Source organism: Lactuca virosa, chromosome 5 (genome assembly GCF_052849685.1).
Source record: "Lactuca virosa cultivar CGN04683 chromosome 5, Lactuca_virosa_CGN04683_v6, whole genome shotgun sequence".
NCBI classification, from domain to species: domain Eukaryota; kingdom Viridiplantae; phylum Streptophyta; class Magnoliopsida; order Asterales; family Asteraceae; genus Lactuca; species Lactuca virosa.
In genome coordinates, this window is record NC_136430.1 from 185,808,636 (window position 1) to 185,824,631 (window position 15,996).

The 15,996-nt window shown below is 36.4% G+C and overlaps 2 protein-coding genes across 6 annotated transcripts; one reads left to right on the top strand and one right to left on the bottom strand.

Annotated features, from left to right (window-relative positions):
- The first annotated feature begins 201 nt into the window (after positions 1-201).
- LOC145117622 (putrescine-binding periplasmic protein-like protein) lies at positions 202-3,635 on the top strand. Of its 2 annotated transcripts, none has more exons than XM_079053922.1 (7): positions 202-605; positions 1,256-1,392; positions 1,508-1,756; positions 2,176-2,310; positions 2,445-2,627; positions 2,827-2,988; positions 3,073-3,635. In XM_079053922.1, the coding sequence occupies exons 1-7, from the start codon at positions 266-268 to the stop codon at positions 3,490-3,492; spliced, it is 1,626 nt and encodes a 541-aa protein (XP_078910048.1). In that variant the 5' UTR covers positions 202-265; the 3' UTR covers positions 3,493-3,635. The 2 variants fall into 2 exon arrangements, with proteins under 2 accessions (XP_078910048.1, XP_078910049.1); XM_079053923.1 differs by having other exon boundaries at positions 1,265-1,392.
- A 746-nt stretch (positions 3,636-4,381) lies between these two features.
- LOC145111849 (protein FAR1-RELATED SEQUENCE 6-like) lies at positions 4,382-6,128 on the bottom strand. Of its 4 annotated transcripts, none has more exons than XM_079048094.1 (4): positions 5,947-6,128; positions 5,618-5,678; positions 4,861-5,423; positions 4,382-4,779 (listed from the first exon to the last, which is right to left on the bottom strand). In XM_079048094.1, exons 3-4 carry the CDS (start codon positions 5,335-5,337, stop codon positions 4,582-4,584), a joined length of 675 nt encoding a protein of 224 aa, XP_078904220.1. In that variant the 5' UTR covers positions 5,338-5,423; positions 5,618-5,678; positions 5,947-6,128; the 3' UTR covers positions 4,382-4,581. The 4 variants fall into 4 exon arrangements, with proteins under 4 accessions (XP_078904220.1, XP_078904219.1, XP_078904218.1 ...); XM_079048093.1 differs by having other exon boundaries at positions 5,618-5,681; XM_079048092.1 differs by lacking the exon at positions 5,618-5,678.
- Positions 6,129-15,996: the final 9,868 nt, after the last annotated feature.

Genomic DNA, 15,996 nt, shown 5'->3' on the forward strand with positions numbered 1-15,996 from the left:
ATTATTCTCAAATTGAGCTTAACATGACACCTTGAAATACAATGCTTCTGATAACTCAACAAAAACCTGCTTAAATTATATAAGATACAGCTACTAATATTTTATTTCGAAAATAGACCAATTTGGAATACTTCAAATTAAGAATCAATATTGTAATTTACTTACAACATGACTCACTTAGACACCGAGTCCACTCACATGAAGTCATGAACTCGCAAAGACACCCCTTTTGTATAGTCGTCGAAAACAAAGGGAACACACAAAAATGTCGAGGTTGCATACGTCACTTCTCGACCACAACAATCCCTTCCTCCTTACCCCCCAAAGCCTCTACCCCCTCCCCCGCCGGGTTTCCAACTTCCCGCCGGTATCCGTTTCGATTTTATCTTCTCGCCGGAATCTCACCGTACATTCGTCAGCCATCGAACAACGGCCGTCAAATTTAGGCAATCTGATTCCCGCACTTGCCACTTCTGCTGCTCTACTCTTTCTCACCTTGGGTGGAGTTCGTAGCTCCGTCTGCTTCGCTGCGACTTCCGGTCGTCTTCCACCGGCAGTTGCTGTCCTCAGTGACGATACATTGGTCGACCATCAGCCAGTTCAAGGTTTTTCTTCCTTTCACTTTTCGAGACCACGGCTTGTAAATTACCTGCTTCATTTATTGATTTTAGCATCATATTGTTATTCCAGACACAAATTTGAAATTAGGTATGAGTTCCTAGATTCAAGGTAGTTTAACCAAGTGAATTGCGACGAAGAAAGCGTTTATTTCTTTGGATCATTGAAAACAAAGTCGTGATCATAAACAATTGCTTGTCAAACTTCAAATGCCAGATGAATATATGGCTACATGATTCTGACAAAATAAAGGAACGTTTTGGAATTCAAATAAAGTGAAAAACTGAACAATCAAACCTAAAAGAAATTCTTTTGATATCTAATGTCATTTTGCATCTGTTTTTGGAATGGAGGGACTAGCTTCCGAAAGGATTTATGAAGCTAATCAATATATCATTATGTTCTTCATGCTAGTGAGGTTTTAGTTTTGTTGATGTGCTCTAAAAATCAGAAAATACATTCATTTTTTTGGAACTAATTCTCTATGTACTAGGACAATGAAGCTTCCTCTTAACCATCTTTGAAGGAGAATCTGTTTTGATGTTAGTAGAAAAGTGTTAAATGCCCAAATTTTTGGGAACATCTTCTCTAATTTATCCATGTTGTGTTAATAAGTTAATAACACTCCTCAATATAGACACTGCAGATGATGGAGAAGATGAGAATGAAGAAATGAAAGCTGCATTTGAGAGTTACAAATCAAAAACTTATGCTCTAACTGTTCCCTTGAGAATTGTTGCTCTTCGCAACTCAGTCCCTCCTTTATGGATCAAGGTTATACCCTGTTTTTCTCCCCATTATAGATAACTTATTTAAAATTTTTTTTTTAGAAAAAGACAACATACTTGGATTATAATCTTCATTCTTGAGTTATTCTATTGTCCCACAGAATTTTATTCAATCTCAAGGAAAGAGAGTGAAGTTTCGTCTCGAATTTCGTGCAACTCTTGAGGATATATTTTCTGAACTCTCTACAACAATTGGTAAAGGAAAGATAACTTCTAAATCTGCTTTGGGTGCTGATCTTGTTTCTCTTGGTGACACCTGGATCAATTTTGCAATTAGCAAGAAACTAATAGAACCCATACAAGGGGTTGATGATCAAGAATGGTTCCACACACTAAGTGACAAGTGGAAGGTAAGATACATTTGATTGTAGTTGGGTAGATTTTTCAAAGTATTATGTCTTGATAAGAAAAATTTTAAGTAGAATTTTAAAGGTGCAACTCCTTAATAAGATTTTTCTTTTTTTAAAAGTACAATATTGTAATAGAAACTAGAAAGAAATGAAGTAGGATGCTATAATAAACATCTGAATGAAACTACATTGCTATTTCTTGCATTAATTTATGCTACCTGTGATGATATTCTTATTCATCACTAATTCCAACGTTAATTTATCACTAATTTGTTTTTGTAGTTTCTCTTTCTCTTCACCAAGTCCGATTGGTGCTAAAAAAATCAAAGCCTAAAGAACCCGTAACATATAATTTCTTTTAATTTTGTGTTATTGTAGTTATTTTTATTGATCTCAGAGTTCTCTTAAAATAATCTCAGGTATATTTACGCAGGAATAATGAAGGAAAATCAGATACTAAAGGTAAAATATGGGGTGTTCCATATCGATGGGGAAGCATGGTAATAGCTTACAGAAAAACCAAATTTCAACAGCATAATTTGGCTCCTATTCAGGTTATTTCTGATGAACTACATTATATTTTATGCCTCCTTATAGTATATATATAAATATAATGTACTAATAAAAAAGAGTTGAAAGTAGAATGCTATAATTTGGTATAATGAAAGTAGGTTGCTATTTGTTGCAGGATTGGGGGGACTTATGGCGGAGTGATCTTGGTGGGAAGATTGGAATGGTGGATTCTCCAAGAGAGGTTATTGGTGTAGTTTTGAAATACATGGGAGCTTCATATAATACAAGTGACATTGATTCTCAAGTTATTGGTGGGAGAAATGCTGTGAAGAATCAACTTGATGTGTTTAGAAAACAGGTAGGCAGAAGGGTAAAATAGTCATTGACTCGTTTGTTTAGTCTAAAAAAGAATCAATCTTTGTTCATACAACACTTACAAAAGGGTAAAATGATTATACACATTTACAAAGTTAAATTAATACTTTTTTTTTTTTATTATTTATTCAAAATCAATTCTAGACAGAAGGGTAAAATGGTCTTTTTATATATTTGTGTAGGTTCGACTATTTGACAGTGCAAATTATCTAAAAGCATTCAGTGTTGGTGACATTTGGGTAGCGGTTGGATGGAGTAGTGACATTATTCCTGTTGCCAAACGCATGTCAGATGTTGCTGTTATTGTTCCAAAATCAGGAGCTAGTTTATGGGCTGATTTATGGGTATCTTATATTATCTCCATTTAAAAAAAAAAGAAAAAAAAAAAAACACTTGTTGCTATTTCTCAACTTTTTTTTTTGTCATAGGCAATACCATCGGTTTCAAATGTGGATAATGAAGAAATTGGAGGGAGAATTAGAGGGCCATCTCCACTTATCCATGAATGGATAGATTTCTGTTTGCAACCTCAAAGATCATTGCCTTTTCAAAAGGAGGTAATAGCTGGCGCATCGCCATTGGCCCTTGATAACACCAACAACACCCGTGTTTTGGACTATGAAATTCTTGGAAAAAATAAGGCAAAACTTGATACAAACCTCATTGCGGGAGTACCCCCGCCTGATATTTTAAAAAAGTGTGAGTTTTTGGAGCCTTTGTCGGATTCGGCATTGGTAGATTATGAGTGGTTGATAGGTAGCATGGAAAAGGGTAATTTTGGAATTATGTGTAAGTTGCGGGATTGTGTGTCATGGGCATTGGAGAAAGTAAAGGTTAAGTTGTTGTAGTAGGTTTGTACTTGTATGTGTAATTAATTTGGGATTGTTTGCACATTATGAATTGAGTTAATGAGGCGAAAAAAAAAGCTATGTATTGTGTATTACATGATAGAAAACATGTTAGTGAAACATGAAGGTTTTGATTTTTTTTGTTTGTTTGTTATTCTAGAAAGTTAGATGTAACCTTTATTTAACTTGTTCAACCATAATTTTGGATTGAATTTTGTGAATGAATAAGTTGACTAGGGTGGATATAGTAAATATGAATAGGGGCAAACTAAGAAAAATCGGTAGGTGAGTAACTATATGTGTCGAAGTGAACACTTTCATTTGAAACGAGTTTGGAGAGGGATTGAGAGAGTTTTGAGTGGTGATTTTTACAAGCATCGGAAGAAATTGAAGCTTAGTTGAAGTGTTCTTGAATATGTGGTAACCTAGGGTTTGGATTATCTTCTAATTAGAAAGCCTAAGGAGGTAATGGTGTTAGGTTGAGTTTCTATCTTGGATTTCGTGAATTGTTTGCTAATATCTATTAACTACATTTGTTGATTTTGCTTATACTTTAGTTCATGAGTTGTTTTGAGCTTATGAACCCTAGGTTAGTGAGTTATTGATCTAGGAACCTTGAAAAACAAAATTGATGCTTTGATTAGCTTAGAAATGTGTTTTGGATGCTCTAGGAAAGTTGTTGAATCCAAAACATGAGGCTATGAACTTCTAATTTGTCATGTGATGGTTTCAAGCTAAGCTTTGAAATCATTATGTTGAAATCTAATTGCAACTATGAATGGAAGAATATACTTGGAATGAAACTTACGAACTCTTTTGATGAACATTGGATCTAAATCACTTAAATCTTCAATATTAGCTTTATATCATTGAAAGTAAGATGCTGTAATACACAAACAAACAAATTCATCCCTTTTAATTACTATATAAGGTTTCCACTTGTACACAAGTCTTTCAAAAGATGAAAGGAAGAAAACACTTTCTAAACTAAGTTAATAAATGTGCAACATCTACAAGCAAAATTGCAAATAAACAACCAACACCCAAAATCCAAAATCCACAATTCCTGTATGTGATGAAGAATTTGACTTATTTTTGACAAGTTTCAAACTCTTTAGACTCCATGTCATTCACATTGTTTACAATCTCTTGAATTTTTTTTGATAACGAGCGATTGTGTTCCTCAATGTGCTCAAAAACCATTTCCAAATGTCTTTTGTAGGCTGCTGATCTTCTTTTCTCAATTGCTAGCTGTTGTGACAATTCCCTGATCTTATCATGCTCATTCTGAAAATAAAAAATGAAAGATTGCAATATCATTAACTTGTTAAAAGTATACAACAAGATGAAATTAAGAAGTAGACAAACCGGATATTGGTCATAAATCAAATCCCTACGCCCTTTTCCAGGTGTCAACAAATGAGTATGTTCTTTCACAAATTTTGTAATCACCCATTTTCCCGAATTTATTTTCCTAACTAAAACCATTGCTCTACAACCAACTCTTGTTTCCACTCTTTGTCTAACTACTTTTTCACGCTTATCTGGCATCCTAAAACCCTCTTTGTTACACACAAGAGCTCTTCCTATAGCACTTCCATCACGCCTTGATCTTGAAAGCTTACTCACACGAATCAAGAACCCTAATCTTGTTGCATATGCATTGTAAAATGCATGTGCGGATGCTTCAGATTCAAATTCTTGCCCAATATAAGGTTCTTCAATCACATTGTGGGACCCATCTAATGGAATCGTGCCACTTTCGGGTTCATCTTGATCGATTTTTATATCATGTTCATGGTTGTTGTGAAATACCTCTTCAAGGGAACATCCTACCATCGCCATGTCATCTTCATCGCCTTTTTGGGGTTGTATTTCAGTGGAATTTAATAACACCTCGCTATTCACATCATCATCAACCTCAAAATCCACTGTAATACAAGAATTAACAATCTTTATGAATTATGATCAGTATGTTTTTCGAGAAAAGAAGAAATTAGAGTGCAAACACACAACATGAACACACACGACTTAATTTAGTAAAGTCAAAGTGTATATGGGTTTTTCCTTTGACTTAATGCAGAAAAAACAATTTGATAAAGGAAGCAAGGGATATGAGGCTTACCCCCATTGAATCCAACTTTTTTACAAATTCGCCCTATTTCATATAGTTTCCCTCTAACAAGCTACTGAATCAAATGCGAAAGTAGGCAACAATAGAAAATCAGAAATTTGAATATGATATTTATCCTGATGAAAATTCTACGCTGCCCCAGAACATAAATTAAAAGCCAATTAATAAAAAAAAATTGTCAATTGAAATAGCCCTTGACTCATTTTCGTTCAAAGAGGCTGTCTTTTGGAAGAAAACTACTGTTTTTGGCGAACGAATTCAAGAACTGACATGGGTTTGCATTAAAATTAACAGAAAATAAAGAAAAAGTGAGAACTTACTCGAAAATTGGGATTGAGATTATGATGATCGTGGTGTGTGGATTGTTTAGAGCTGATGAACAGGGGGAGATGGATCAAAGAGGGAGGGAGGTGTGGTTGGGGATTCTATGGACGGAAGCAAAAAGGAGGGGAGGTCGAGACTCGCGAGAGTGCTAAAGCCAGAGACTATTTCGAGAGCAATTGCAAGCAAACAAACAAACTACATGAGGCATATAATAGAACGGCTCTGGGTCAAATCAATGAATTTTTGGAATAGTAAATTGTGACAAATAGTAACATTTATATTTGTTATAGAAAGGGGATATATTTTTTTTATTATAGTAAAATAGTACTATTTTTTACTTAGGGAAAAGGACAAATAATAAAAAATAACATTTTTTTTCTTAAAAATCAATAGAAAGTTAAAAGGTTTTGTTCAAATAACCATAAGTTTCACAATTTAAATGCTAATTTTCTCCTCTAAATGATGACATATGGAACATACCATTCGAGTCCATTAGATCATCGGGTTAACTAGATTGGTGGATTTTTTTTTTTTTTTTTTCATTTTACATCAAAATTCTCTCAAAAACTTAAGTGTGTGTGTTTTCTTGGTGCATTAAGTGTGTGTAAATGATTTTAAGCAAGAATTCAAGAGCAAATCAAGGGGCTTTTATCATCTAAGCTATGAATTCAAGGTAAGAGATTATTCGATTCATTTGTATTGTTTCAATTCAAGTATGGTTGATGGGTTCAAGAACCCTAATTTTTAGGGTTTAGTAAAGGGATGAAATTAGTCATATCACTATTTTAACATGCATTAGCCTACCATTATGTGGGATTAATGCACATTTGAAGAATTATCAAGAGATTACAAATGGTATAGGTGTTTAATACATAACATTAAAAGTACAACTTATGTAATGTTGTATTATTGTAACACACAAACATTAGGTATTTTCCTTTTAGACTCGAAGTATTGTTGCAAAAATGGCCCTTACGCCATGCGTACTTGGGGCTTATGCATGACGTAATGCGTTAAAAAGAACACGAATGCATGTGAGTACGCATGGTGTACTCATAGGATACACAGGGTGTACTAGGCTGATGTTAAGCAACCTTAACTCTTATAATCCCTTCCACCTTCAGCCTCCATCCTCCCAAACGACCCTTTGCAAACCCTAATCTCCATGTAAGAGTTTGTAAGCTTTTTGAGTGTTTTCTGTTCATCCTTGAAGGAAGGAGTCCATTGGAGAGCATTTGAGGAGCATCAAGCTTTGTGGATCTGGAACTTTTATCTCATTAGTAACCTCCAGAAGGTATAAAGTTATGAACTTGATGAATAATTCATTAGATCTTTCTATTTCTTGAGTTTTTGTGGCTTTTGGTCCCATAATCTTGGTATATATGAGTATGACCTACTCTAAACCAAATGAGCTATCCTTTCATATGTTTTGGAGTGTTTGTGGTCATAAAAATGTGATCTTGGTCCCTTTCTCCCATCCATGCAAGAGTAACGAAGTATGAGGAATAATTCATTAGATCTTGCTAGTTCTTGAATTTTTGTGCCTTTTGGTTCCATAATGTGACAACCCCATTTTCACGGCCAGAAAAGACCGATTTTGTTTATGCTTTATAAAAATTAGAGTACCTCTTTTAATAAAAATGTTGCGGAATTTGTTCCCAGAAAAACATGATAAATACGTTATCAAAGCATTTCCGAAGAAATATATTTTTATTCATTTTAAAACATTGGGATGTCATCGTCAATACAGAAACATAAGCATAAACAGAACTTACATTCATTATCACTAGTGATCTACACCTCTTTAATTTCTCAGTGTAATGTAACTTCGTATCGGCACCTGTGATTCAAATAAGCTTGAGTGGGTCAGGTTCGGAAACCCGGTGAGTACATAGGGATTTCAATCCCACAATGTCATATCATATATACAATTTAGAACTCACCAAAATATACAATTTTACCATATATATATAATAGCAACTCTTACCCCACCCCGTTAATCCTCACAACGAGACTATCCATACTCCCGGACCTTAAATTTTACCTCCTACTTAATCCATACTCACGGATCTAATCCATGCTCTTGGATCAATAATTGTGCCCATTCCATACTCTCGGATTAGGGACAAGTGTCTATGTGTAAATCCATTCTCCCGGATTAACGACGAATGACTATGTCCTATCCATACTCCCGGACTAAGGACGACTGAATAGGTCTTAATCCATACTCCCGGACTAAGGACGATTGACTATGTCCAATCCATACTCTCGGACTAGGGACAATGACTATGTCTAATCCATGCTCCCGGATCAATGACATATACTAAATTTCTATTCTTTGAGTATAACTCACTCGTACTCATAAGAAAATACTACCCAATATTTCTCATAATTAATTTAGGTTTACTCTTTATCCTAAATCATCATATATAATCAGGTACGTTCTTTAACACGTATTTCAGGCAACATCAATTAACTCGCACATAAACATATAATTAATACTTCAATCAATACTTGTATTAAAATCATGTTCATGAAAGGGACTATGCACTCACTTGATTAGGTGGTGACTCGGTACTCGGACAACACTTCGTTATCCCAAAACAATTTTCCCTTGACAAAACTTAGTATCAATACCACTAGGGTTTAGTCTAACGTTAACCACGACTAATTAATAGTCTAGCTATTATTACTATTATATAAGTGTTAAACAACACTATATAACTCATAATAATAGCCCAAATAATTATTATAAAGTCCTAATAACATTACTATATTAAAACATAAGCTATACTAAAGATAGGGTAGACATAACTCACTTTCAGCGGGTTTTTCGCAAAACCGGGCTTCGCTGGAGCAGCGTTCCCAAGCCGAAAGGCTCTTTTCTCGGGACTCCGGGAGCCTCGGGGCTTCCTTTGGGTGCTAGGGGGTTTACCTAGACTTTAGGGGGGCTTAGGGAGCTTAGAGAGAGAAAGTTGAAGGGTGGGGTGTGAGGAAGTTGGAATGCCCGACACCTCTATTTATAGTGAAAATATCTGATGGACTCGCCGAGTCTTGACTCAGACTCGCCGAGTTGGTGCATGTGGCAGCCTTCTGGTGGTGCCACGTGTCCAATTCTGGTGGTGCCACGTCACCCAATATCGCATATCAGCCTCCCGACTTAGAAAAATCATAACTCTCGCACACGAGCTCCATTTTTGACGTTCTTTTTTTCAAAGCGTAGGTAAAAACAAGATCTACAACTTTCATTTAGACCCCGTCGGCTAATTCTCGACCGATCTTAAATTTAACAGTAGGAGGAGATTAGACTGCTAAATGACCGCGAAGAATTCGTAACTCCTTCATACGGACTCCGTTTTCGTCTGTCTTTTTACCGTTGAGTTCCTATTAATGAGATCTTCAACTCTCATATAGGTCGCATAAGCCAAAAACCACTCGAACTAAAATTCGAGTTTCGGGTTGTACACTGCTAAGCCGAAACTTTTGAAAAATCATAACTTCCTCATACGAAGTCAGATTTGGGCGTTCTTTTTATGGATTTTCTCGGTTTAACATACTCTACGACTTTGGTTTAGGTTACTAAGGCTAAAAAGTCTTCTATCGTAAATTCACTTTTTACGCTTCCCGGTGCCGTGCCGGTTCCGTCGCGAAACTTCGACGGGTCATAACTTCTTCGTTATAACTCGGATTTTGGCGTTCTTTATGTGTACGGAACCCTTGGAACATATACTACCACTTGGTTAAGATTACTCCTTATAAATAATCTTCCATCAAAAACTCATTTTTGATGCTCATTGTCTCTAAATTGACTAGCCCGGATCTACGGGCGTTACACATAATCTTGGTATATATGAGTATGGCCTACTCTAGACCAAATGAGTTGTCCTTTCAGATGTTTTAGAGTGTTTGTGGTCATAAAAATGTGATCTTGGTCCCTTTCTCCCATCCATGCAAGAGTTATGAAGCTTGGGTTTTGGGTAGTAAGTTAGGGTTTGGATTTTAAGCACTTTTAGTCATGCTAAGTCATACAGTTGGAAACTTTATGATTTAGGAGGTTATTTGGGACTAGATTTGAGCACTGGATGTGAGATCTTAATTGAATAAGCACTTAATGGAAAAATAGAAGTTGGTCGAGTACACAAGGAGTACCTGGTGGTACGCAGCGCGTACCAAACTGGAGCCCCGTAACCAGGAAAGGACCTCACCACACCATCCGTAGTGATTGAGTACGTAGGGCGTACTCAGCTTGTGTTTACCATTTGACTTTTTGACTTTGACCTTTGACCATGGATTTGACCAAGTTTGACTTAGAGGCATTTTGGATAATTTGAATAGTAGGTTGATATTAGGTCCCTGTTTATTGTATAGGTGACCGGTAGAGACAACATTTGGAGTAGTGATCTGTTTAACTATGTTTCAAACTGTGAGGTGAGTTTTCCTCACAGTACTTATGGGTCGAAGGCACTAATGTCGGCCTACTGGATTATGTATCCTGGTATATTGGATGATGTTATGCTAGTTATATGATAGACTGGTAGATCTATATGATTACCCGTGCTCATTGGTTATGTGTTAGACTGGTAGATTTGTATGATTACTTGTACTTGCTGGTTATTGACTGATATCGAATATGTCGGCATGTTATGTGATATGCGCATATTTAACCATGTATTTCATGCATATTTCTAATACTTTTAGCTGCAATTATGTTTATTTTGGGACAAAAGGTACTTATTAAGTTTGAAATCTATTTTGTAGTAGCAAAGACATGCCCGAGATGAAAAAGAAGCAAACAAGGAACTGGAAGCCAGAAAATATAGACTACGTAATAAAGAAGACATAGAAGGCTTGAAGACAGAAGACCACGACGTGGTGATCATCCACCACGACGTGGTAAATTTAAGATTTTCGACCATTAAGTTGACTTGGAGAAGACAACATTAAGTGGAAGATCATGACGTGGTTCCTATTTGCCACGTCGTGGTGATCAGATATATGGCAAGTATATATATCTGAACATTAGGTCGAATAGAGGGACTTCTGGCCGATTTTCTAAGAGGAATTGCGACTAAAACCCTCTAGAAACCTTGAAGAAGATCATGAATTGATTGGAGCTCAAGAGTTGAAGATATTTAGAAGAATTCTACATAGATCTAATCAGTTTGCTAAACATACTCATGTATAGTCTTATTTGCATGGATTTTGTGTGTTTTTATGCTATTATGAGAGGCTAAAAACTTTATACTTCTGTTTGGTGAAGATGAACCTGATCTTTGTGAGTTGATTTCGATTTATGGATGATTTATGTTGCTTTACTTGTGTTTGATGATCAAAACCCTAACATGTTTTAGTTCTAGCCTTTGAATGCCTTGATGTGAGTTTAGTGTAGTAGATGATCATTCTATTTGCATGAAATTGTTTTCCTAGTGGTTTAAGATCATTAAATTGCTAGAGCTAGGATTAATCACATCTTAGATTAGGTAATTATAACTAATAACTTTAATTGTATTAGAGAGCATAGTCAATCTTAATTTATGTTTGGTTGCTTAACTTGATCATAGGAAAGTAACTACTAAATCTATCATTCACAATCCAATTTGTGCTGATTATCGATTTAGTTTTTAACTTGTGCTTGATCATTGGATGATAATTCATAAATTGGTATGTCTACATATTTGATCATAATAACTAGTTAACGAATTGGTAATCAATATATTCCATCCACTAGAAATCAATAATAGGAGAATGTGAAATCGGAATTGACCAAAAGTACTCTTTAATCTTGAAGTAAATTCGTTTTCTTTGTTTGCTTAATTTTTGAAATTAGTAAAAACCCACTTTAAGTTTGTTTTCTTAGTTTAATTAGAAGTAGTTATATTAATTAATTAAATTTCATTCCCTGTGTTCGATACCCGACTTAGCCAAACTATTCTATAATCTGACTAGGTACACTGCCTATAGGTGCATAAATTAGTTAGTTAGTTAGATTATAAATTTAAAACTAGTAGGAACGTTTGTGCACAACAAGTTTTTGGAGCCGTTTCTGGGGAACGAATTATTTGATTTTTAGTTTAATTGCTTTTAGTTATTCAATCTTTTTGTTGGAGTAAAAACTGCAAAAAGTTATTTTTCTGTATTTATTTTATTTTATTTTTCTCTCTGAACAACAACCATGTGACAACCCGAAACTCTTATCTTGTACAACTATTCAATTCAATCAATGCTAGACTTGTTTCTGTAATCTTTTAGCACTGTTTAAGGGTTCGTTTAAGTGTTATAAGCTTAAGTACAACCAAGATTGAGATTTGGGGTGAGTTAACAAAGTCGTAGGGTAGCATTTCGGGCCATACACTCCTTTAGGAGGAGTGTACGACCGTACCCCCCCCCCAATGGCCGCACACTCAAGGTGGTGGGTCACCCACCCCTATATATATACGAGTAGACCTCACTTCTTTCTTCCCTTGGTTGCACACCACTCCATTTTCTCTCAAGTTTCTTCAACCGTGAACCCTCCAAGGCTTCAAAAACGTAAGTATTCCACCCTTTAGCTTGTTAGACTTGAAAGACCTCTTGATTTAGGCCTTGATTCTTCAAGTTTCGACATGTTCTTCATCCTTTGAAGGAGTACGGCTGCACACCTTCATAAGGCTGGCCGTACACACCTTAAAGGACCTCCAAAGTGAGAGTTTAGCCCCATATCAGCAAATTGGACATGCTAAACCTTTGATCCTAGCCTTGTTTCACCTTAAAATCAATCATTTTGACATAAACATGGAGGGTGTATGGCCGCACACCCCTTGTAAGGACGTACACACCCCATAGGGCTGTAAACCCACTTTGATGATCATTATAGGCCTCAAACTTGCATTACAACTAAGCATGGGACCTAGAACACTTCCTTGATGCGAGTTAGGACCTTGAAAACACCTCAAACGCACACCTCATCATGAGTGTACGACCGTACACTCATGGGCCGTACACCCATGGCCGTACACCTCCCTCATTTAATCACACATGATATTAACACTTAGTTCAAGTGTTTCCAAGTCCTTAGAGTGGTTTCCTAGCAGGTCTAGTAGTAAAATACCCTAATTTGATTCATATATGTGTTATTACATGCTAAATAGGATCCAATTGTGTTCGAGGCTTCACTTGACACTCGGCATCTCATATCGATCTTTCGTACAAACCACTCACTCGAGGTGAGTTCATACCCCTATATTTTCATGATTTTTAATGTTTTCAGGGGGGGGGGAATACAAGCCAAACACAACCGATTTTGTGACACTAAAACAAAAGGTTTTCAACGAGTTTAAAACTTATGTAATTGATAAAGATAAATGATTTCCTCACGTTTTATGAAACATTTAGACATTTTATCCCTTTTTGTATTATGTTGAGCATAAGGGACACTTTCAACTTGGAAATATAATTGCATAGTTTTCAGAACATCTTACAAACCAAGTACATAACTTTTCAATGAAACTATAATAGGTATAGTTTGGGGAATTCAATACATAGTTTCTTTTAACAATTCAGATTACATTCATGGGTAACCATATAAACAATGACAGATTTAGTTGACATACATAACTACAAGAGAACAACATATAATAATTATGTAAGTATAATTATTATCTTATACATTATACATACAGAGTTCAATACAGTAGATCACTACAGAACCACACGTAAACTAGTTAATACAGGATTGTGAGACCACTCTTCATTTGTATCCTTCTGGGTACTGGTAAAATCCTCAACGTATAGTGTAACCATAGTCTCCTGGAGGGAGAGCGTGAGATTTGTGAATAGATCTATTCGGGACTGACAATTCCACACCTAAACTGCTAGCTACAGTTAGGCAGGCATGACTGGGGTAACAAATATCATACCGTACGACGCCTGAAGAATGTCGTTGAGGTCATCAGTCACATCAAGCATGGTTATACGAACTCACAATAGTATAAACTAACCTTTTGTTTACGGGATTTCATTCTTCAATAGTTTTATTTTCATTAATAAGAACTACTACATACTACAACTGGAGGATTCCAGGGATTTCATTTCATGGTTTTATTTTAAGTAATAAAACTACTATACATACTGGTGTTAGCCAGGGTTTTCATACTATACATACTGGTGTTAGCCAGGGATTTCATACAAAAACTTTTATACAAAACAATACAATACAGCTGGTGGTACCAGGCATACATATAAGTACTTTCATACATAAGGACAAAATTCAATAACGAACGTACAGTTGGTCTTAGGGTTTAAGACTACTTTTCATTACTTAAAAAATATTGGATTTTCTTGGAAACATACAAACATTTTCACGGATTCATCAACAGGTTTTCATTACAAAAACATGCTTATGAACTCACCGGCTGTATGCTGATACCCTTTCAAAACTACTTGTATTCTCAGAAAATCAGTAGACAGGTACCTCTTGGAGTTTTGAGAAGACGGAGCAATTAAAGTCACGTCTTTATATTTTACTTATACTTTTGATGTATTCAAACAAGACTTAATCAGATGTAAACCTTTTTCGCATATGTATTCAATGTAATGGTTGTGTTTACTATGATTGCTATGATACAATTGTTGTGATACTACACATGACATCCTCCACCCCCGAACGTTTCCGCCGTTCCGTTTTGGGGGTGTGACAGATTGGTATCAGAGCTCTTGTTTATAATGAACTAAGTATACAGAACCTTACATGGTATACAACTATAAACACTAAGGGGCTGAAGTACTCTGAACTAAAAGTATTCTTTTAAAATATAAGTATTTTATATGAAGTATACAAGTATACATACGTACCAGAAAACGGTAACATAAGAAGAACAAAACGAAAGTATTTGGATGTTGGACACTGCGGTTAAACCTGGGTAGTTATGTAATCATGTCTAGGGTCAACATAGCCTGATCAACTATATTTATTCGAGACATGACCAACATGTGCTTGAGAGTAACTGAGGTGTTGCAGCAGGCCTAAAACTTACCAAGTATATACATATCAGATATCGATTGAGCAAAACATACAACTTAAAATACTATAGGAGTATTTTAGCTAGAGTCGAATACAGTATAGAGATTCATTCCAAGTGTTGCTACATATTTCTTCTTAGCGATAGTTACTTGCATTAGTAACCCTTCTCTATTTATCGCTTCGTAGAACACCTTAACTATCAGGATGAGATATATCTGGTTTCATATATCTTGATTTAAAATTTTAGGGGACTTACCATCCTCTTCTTCCTGATTGCTTCTAGAACAAGATGCCTCCCCGAAGGAGACCCAACAGAAGGAACAACGATCCCCTGCCACCACCACCTCCTCAGTTCGACCCAGCTATGTTCCAAGCAGCAGTTACGGCTGCTGTGGCTGCGACGATGTCGCAGATAAATCAGGGCAGCTCTGGTGGATCTGGAGGTGGACCCGATTCTCAAAGCCATGATGGAGGTCAGGGACATCAAAAGGAGTGTTCCTATAAAGAATTCATGAATGCCAAACCCAAGTCCTTCGACGGCAACGGTGGAGTCATTTCCTTAACCCGATGGTTTGAGAAGATTGAATCCATCTTCGAAATTGGTTCCTGTTCCGAAGCCAACAAGGTGAAATTTTTCGCTTGCACTTTCACCGACAGAACACTGACCTGGCGGAATGGTCGTGTCAAATCCCTAACCCTGCCGGTAGCAAATGCCATAGGATGGGAGAGCCTGAAAGAACTCATGCTGGCTGAGTACTGCCCGAGGGGCGAGATGCAGAAGTTAGAGCACGAGCTCTAGAACCTGAAGATGAAGGGTTCCGACAATGCTGCCTACACAGCTAGATTCTGTGATCTGGCTCTTCTCTGTCCGGGAATGGTCACCCCGGAAAGTAAGAAGATTGAGAGATACATTTGGGGACTGACGCCCCCAACTCAAGGGAATGTTTTGGTTGCTAGGCCCACTACTTTTGACAGCGCTAAGTGCCTGGTGCAGACTCTTATAGATCACGGGGTTGATCTTGATGCAGTAACAACCGCTCCCAAACCA

Bases quoted from the DNA above. Each gene is read 5' to 3' on its own strand.
- LOC145117622 (XM_079053922.1), top strand. From the start codon at position 266: ATGTCGAGGTTGCATACGTCACTTCTCGACCACAACAATCCCTTCCTC. The intron at 1,757-2,175 runs GTAAGATACATT...AAATAATCTCAG, and splicing joins CACTAAGTGACAAGTGGAAG to GTATATTTACGCAGGAATAA. The intron at 2,311-2,444 runs GTTATTTCTGAT...TATTTGTTGCAG, and splicing joins ATAATTTGGCTCCTATTCAG to GATTGGGGGGACTTATGGCG.
- LOC145111849 (XM_079048092.1), bottom strand. The intron at 4,780-4,860 runs GTTTGTCTACTT...TTTTATTTTCAG, and splicing joins TGATTTATGACCAATATCCG to AATGAGCATGATAAGATCAG.